Source organism: Micromesistius poutassou (assembly GCF_964030765.1).
Source record: "Micromesistius poutassou genome assembly, chromosome: 15".
Taxonomy (NCBI): Eukaryota; Metazoa; Chordata; class Actinopteri; order Gadiformes; family Gadidae; genus Micromesistius; species Micromesistius poutassou.
In genome coordinates, this window is record NC_140285.1 from 989,692 (window position 1) to 995,935 (window position 6,244).

Genomic DNA, 6,244 nt, shown 5'->3' on the forward strand with positions numbered 1-6,244 from the left:
TCCCAGAACTATTCCACGCACCACGTTTGAATCAGGTTTTGTAACACTGTAATACTGTAATATGTACTGACCGGTGTGCTTGTCTGGTCAAATTAAACTACACCGGTCGCTTTTGAACAAGAGATCTCCATCCCAATTCAGACATCAGTTTAAATAAAGGATACATACATAAAAAGATCCAGAGTACTGAGGGCCATTACATTGTGATCTACAGCAGAGCGTGTTCCCGGAGATCACGTAGACCTCATGTATACTGACGTACCCTCTGCTGCTGTTGTTGTTGTTGTTGTTGTGATTCTCTGTCCCCGGCCTCCTCCAGAACTACAAGAGCTGTCTGCGGCTCTGACGACCCGCCACTGTCCAAGCCCTCAGTCCCCTACCAGGTCCTCAACTCCCAGCGGTCCAACAGCCTCACCTTCTACGAATCCAGTGGCACCGACCTCTTCCAGGTCGTCCGGGTCGGTGTACCCTGGCTGCAGGCGGGGCGTGTGTGAAGGTATAGCTGCTTACTTCTTTACGGTTCCAACTTAAGTCGTGTTCTTCCTCTCCTCACACCGTTACCCTGGACCGTTCCTCTGATACCCCTTTTTCCACCGACGCGGTTCCAGGGGCTGGTCCCGGAGCCAGGGCCAATCTCCAACCTGTTCCTGGCTTTCCCACACAAAATAATCCTGGCTCCGGGCCAACAGGTTCCAACTCAGCACCGACTCCACGCGCTGGCCCAGAAACAAGAACCAGTTACGACTAGTATTGGGTTAGCGTAATCTTATTTTTATACGCTAATTAATTTTGCGTTCATTTCTACGTCCTGACGCGTTGCTAGGGCAACGGGGTCGTATGCTCTGATTCGTTGAAACTGGCTCTACTCTAGCCCTGAAGTCTGTGGAAAATCCTGCGTGTGCACAACCAGCACTGAACCAGCACAAGCACGAGCCCAGCACCAGCACCAGCACTGGGTTTGCGTTGGTGGAAAAGGGGGTACCAGATGACCCGGTGATTCTCTCTCGGGCTTTGGCCCCTAGCTACTGTGACCTGAGGACCACCGTCAGTGTGTAGTACGGGGCCAAGCCCAGGGGCCCCGCACCACAGGGCCTGATGTTATGGCTGTTCTTCACCGTCGTCCTGGTCCTGCTGATTCTATGTGGAAGTAGATGCTGTTTTAACAGGCACATGCGCACACACACACACACACACACACGAGCAGCATGTATGTGCACATATGCAGGTACCCCAAACATAAACACTAACTTAATTGCTTTTTATGACCTGAAGGTCCAATTCTAAGTATTTTAAACTGTTGTCTAAATGCACCGATTTGCTTGTGCTGTAAATCTGAAAAAAAAGTAGTCCTTGAGAACTGTTCACAGTTTAGTAAACAGTTTAGTTTTTTCACTCTAGTTGAGTTTGTGTTTAAAATCGCTCGGCTGGATACGTGCAGTTCCCAAATGTTTCTTCTGTTGACTGTTCATGGCTGAATACATCACTGTTTTCATTCACTCAGATAAAAACAAACACAGACACACACACACACACACACATGCACGCGCACGCGGACACGCGCGCACACACGCACACACACAGACAAATACACTCACCCGTATTAGACCTTGACTAGGTTTCTAACGCAAGCGGTGGTACGATAGTACGATACGACCTTAATACCACATTTAGTCATGAATAGATATTATTAGTATCCTAACATCAATCATCCAACATCTTGACTCCAGACATTACGTCCAGCTGTTGGTCTTAAGGGAGGCTCAGCGTACAGGTTCAGGTTCCATGACAGGTCATTACGAGACGAATCACAACACGTACGCAACTTCTTGTTTCCATTAACAACCCATTAAAACGAAACATGTGCATGTTTTGAAAACGACTTTATTGACCGGTTCTCTCTCTCTCTCTCTCTCTGTACACACACACAAACACAGACGCACACGGAAACACTGCAACACAAGACGTCTGCCTCAGCAGCGCCCGGTCATCTGTGACCCTGGTGCTGCTGGCTGTGACCTTCCTCCTCCCTCCTCCTCTGTTTACTGCCAACACTGCCTCGGCACGAACACTCAACAGCGGCACGACGACGAGTCCGGCCGCGCATTCACGTAGCATCACACTAAACCATCTCGAGTTGTTGAGCCCACAACACACAGCCCGCCGATCACGTAGTGTGTGTCTCTACAATCCTACTGTTTGTGGTGTCTCTATCACTGGAATGCCGTTGGATTTGCTGTGTGAGACACACTTTCATTCACAAGGCAGAACCCCCTGGTTGGAACCGTTTCTCTCCACATGGTCTGAAAACCGAAGTAGCCCTGAGAAGTGCATAATGGTTTTCAGTCACGCCGGAGTGACTGGTATCCCCACCCGTCTCCTGGTCGTCACCAGAATGTAATAGTATCTCAGATGGCACTGCAGCATAGGCCTTGGGTGATGACGTTGGCATTAGTTCATAAAATAAGAAAACAAGTTGGCTCAGGTTCAATCTGCAAGTGATTTCATTTTTTAAGGTCCATTGTCAACTAAGCCAAACACATTCAATCCACGGTATAATCGGGTTATACAAGGCTAACATTTTCAGGGACAATTCCACGGTGGAAAAGGCACTTGGTTCTTGTCACATTACACTTCCAGTATTTACAACAGCACCGTTTTCTGCACAGTTTGTGTCGTGAAAAAGTATGCCAAAGTCATTGTTAACTATTTTAAAGATTACAACTAGCAAGGAATCCAATCCATGATTTTTTTAATGAATTTATCGAGTGAGCAGAATAACTACTAGAATTATCACTGGCAACACTTTATAACAACTTTCAGTAGTATGCCATTCATAGGCCTTTAGTTAATGATGAAGATGTCATTAACAAAACATTAATATACGTTTGCAGATGAGTAATAAGTGCTGTCATCAACTATCCAGTAGACCGCTCCTACTGCTGGTCGCTGATCCACCAGACATCTCACTGGTGATGTCACTAGAGGGTTGATTTTAAAGGCGCCATGACATGCCACCAGGTGTGGTGTGATTAGTGTGATTACAAGCCGTTTTGGAAATCAGCCCCTTAAGACATCACAGGTGTGCGTGTCCACCTAGATGTGTGACGGATAGATGGGCAACGTTTGCTACAGTCCACTGGGTAGGCTGGTAGACTATCTATCCGGCACACAGCTAGGTGGACACTCCCACTTTCTGCCCCTTATGAGGCCATAAGGGGCACATTTCCAAAACGGCTTGTAACGGCTAATCACACCACACGCATGCCATGGCACCTTCAAATCTACTAAGACTACTACGACTTGTAATGACCATCAACTTCACACCTGGTGGGAAAATAGGGACCCTTTAACGTAGCACGTATTAATCCTCTACAAATGTATATGAATATTTTGTTAATGATAAGCTAATCATTAACTAAAGGCTTGCATGTTTATGTTTTGTTGATGATTTGTTTTATAAATGGCTCACGACTGAACACTATTATAAACTGTGACCCAATTACCTTCAAAAGTCTTCTAATCTAATCTTCTAATAACAAATCTAGTTAAGATGCTTTTACCCAGATCCATGGCAGACTTTAACCACAACACAACACCCTTTAATCCCCACCATCTCTGCGTGTTTTAACCCTTCAATGGATCGTCCCAGCGCCAGTAGTTTGAATGCAGTCTGAACGGGAGCACCCTTATTACAATTACAGCATTCACACACTCATCGATACGCTGACTAAATGCGCGGTCATGTGACGTCCTCTTGCGTTACAGGAAGTGACTGCTACCTCACAGGAAGCTGTCCTCGTTGGAGACGAAGGAGAAGCCGTTGAAGGCGTTGGTGGAGCTGGTGCTGGCGTTGAGCTCCGGGGTCCTGCTCACCGAGCTGGGGACCATCTCTCTGGTGAACTCGGGGTCGATGTGCTGGGTGTCCGCCGGGCCTTTCTGGAAGGTTCCGGAGATGAAACACAAAAACAGTTTTGATTTGTTTTTGGTTTTTTTTCGTTTAGATTACATTAGATTAGATACAACTTTATTAATCCCCCCCTGTAGGAGAAATGAGTTTGTTGCAACAGCCCAGCAGCAGTGGAAAACACAGGATAAAATACAATACTATAAAAATACAAAGTACTGATGAAAACAGAAATAGACGCTAAGGTAAATGCTAAGCTACCAACAATAAACAGGGGAAACAAAACAGACGGTATAAACAATAGAAATGATAAATTATAAAGTGTAAAGCATCAATTATTATTATACTTATATATATATATATATATATATATATATATATATATATATATATATATAATTATTATTATTGTTTCTGATATATGTTGATATATTTTAACCCGGGCACTTTTGGTACCACTTTGGTACCACTTTGGTACAAGTGGCAGATATTATTTTATTATTTATATTACAAGCGAGTAAGGGTTAAAAAGAGTTAAAATCGACTTCCATTTACGAGGACAGACTACATATACAGTACCAACAGACAGACACAAGCCCGTCCTATTGGCTGACGTTTTGAGAGACCTGACCCTTAGGGCTTTAACTTCAGCTGCATCCAGACTTGACGATAAAACCAAGCGATGAAATGTGTCCCATGAGAGGCGGGGGAGACCACTCACCACGTTGGGGTTGTACGGGGGGGTGATCCTCTTGTGGTACAGGTCGTCCCAGTTGATCGGCGAGAAAAAGACGTGATTCTTTATCTCCAACTGTACCAAGACAAAAAAAGAATCAATATATACAAATATCAATCCACCAACGCAGAGCATAATGTATGTTATTATTTGTAGTGCCGATCTTAAAGGATTCATAGTGAGAATATGCTACCTATAGACACTTGGGTGAAACATAATAATTAAAAAGCATGGAATAATGAAGGGAAACTCATCCGATGTACCTCTGTAACTAACATTCTAGCTCCACGGACAAGAACAAACACCATGCTGGGTCACAGGGTTAAAGCTGCACTATCGAAATTGGTTATAGTGATGGTCCAGCAGCATCAAACTTAAAGCAGCACTACAGGAGCGCCCGTTAAAGCTGCAGCATCTCCAGAGGTGGTCCTCCGTCATGGAACAGGCCACGCCCCTTTTCCGACTCGCCACTCGCCACTCACAAAGTCAGCGATGGCGCCCAGGCGGCGGTTCTGGTCCTTCTGCAGCAGGCCGGTGAGCAGCGCGCACACCGCGTCCGACTTCCCCGGCCGCAGGGGGAGGGGCTTGTGCAGGATGCCGTCGTACATCTCCGCTATGTCGCGGCTGTAGAACGGAGGCTATGGGGAGGAGGAGGGGGCGGGGGGGGGGGGACTATGTCAGAAGTGTTTTTCCTTAAGGGTACATGTCGGTAGCCGTTACAAGCCGTTTTGAAAATCGGCCTCTTGTGACATCACAAGTGGCCGTGTGTCCACCTAGATGTGTGACGGATAGAGGAGCAAAGTTTGCTACGGTCTCACAGGGGTAGGCTCTGGTAGACTGATCTATCACAGCACACATCTAGGTGGACACGCCCACTTGTGACGTCAGAAGAGGCCGATTTTCAAAACGGCTTGTAACGGCCTAATCACACTCACACCTGGTGGTATAACACGTCCCCTTTAAGATTAATATTTTTGAAGGTTTTATCCTCTTCATTGTAGAGTAAGACAGGAAGGTATGGGAGAGAGGGGGGGGAGGACATGCAGCAACGGTGGGGGCAGGAACTCAAACCCCGGTCGCTGTGATTGAGCACCAGGCCTTAATGGCACACACTCTACCCGGGGGGGGGAACCACGTTTTTTTTTACGTTTTCCGATACATCACGGCGATCACACGTCACCAGTGTTCACACCGCGCGGACCCACCAGGCTGTAGATCATCTCGTAGAGCACGGCGCCCAGGCACCACCAGTCCACGGTGCGGTCGTACGGCTGTTTGCGCAGCACCTCCGGGGCCAGGTACTACTGGGCCCCAGGGACGCATGGGGGAGACACGGAGAGAGAGAACAGCATCACCACCAGGGGGTCAACAACCAGCGGCCATGCCCACCAAACACATCACAACAGGGGAGTTCTTCAGTTCTTCAGCGACCTGTTCACGGGTCGATGTGTGTATTTTAGTTTGAGATACTATAAAGTTACAGTGGCTTCAGGAACGGTTCATTGAGAAGCCGGTAGGGGTAAGGGGGCATCTTGCTCAAGAATACGTACAGGTAGCCCACCTGTACCTACCGTTTTGGATAGGAGGCAAACTCACTTTAAAAA

The 6,244-nt window shown here is 46.9% G+C and overlaps 1 protein-coding gene across 1 annotated transcript; it reads right to left on the minus strand.

Annotated features, from left to right (window-relative positions):
- Positions 1–1,863: 1,863 nt before the first annotated feature.
- LOC311360222 (serine/threonine-protein kinase Sgk2-like) lies at positions 1,864–5,962 on the minus strand. Its single transcript, XM_084480309.1, has 4 exons — positions 5,846–5,962; positions 5,123–5,278; positions 4,626–4,715; positions 1,864–3,936 (listed from the first exon to the last, which is right to left on the minus strand). The coding sequence occupies exons 1-4, from the start codon at positions 5,858–5,860 to the stop codon at positions 3,781–3,783; spliced, it is 417 nt and encodes a 138-aa protein (XP_084336435.1). The 5' UTR covers positions 5,861–5,962; the 3' UTR covers positions 1,864–3,780.
- Positions 5,963–6,244: the final 282 nt, after the last annotated feature.

Bases quoted from the DNA above. Each gene is read 5' to 3' on its own strand.
- LOC311360222 (XM_084480309.1), bottom strand. The intron at 4,716-5,122 runs GTGAGTGGCGAG...GTCTTGGTACAG, and splicing joins TGGGCGCCATCGCTGACTTT to TTGGAGATAAAGAATCACGT. The intron at 3,937-4,625 runs GTGAGTGGTCTC...GGAACCTTCCAG, and splicing joins CCCCGTACAACCCCAACGTG to AAAGGCCCGGCGGACACCCA.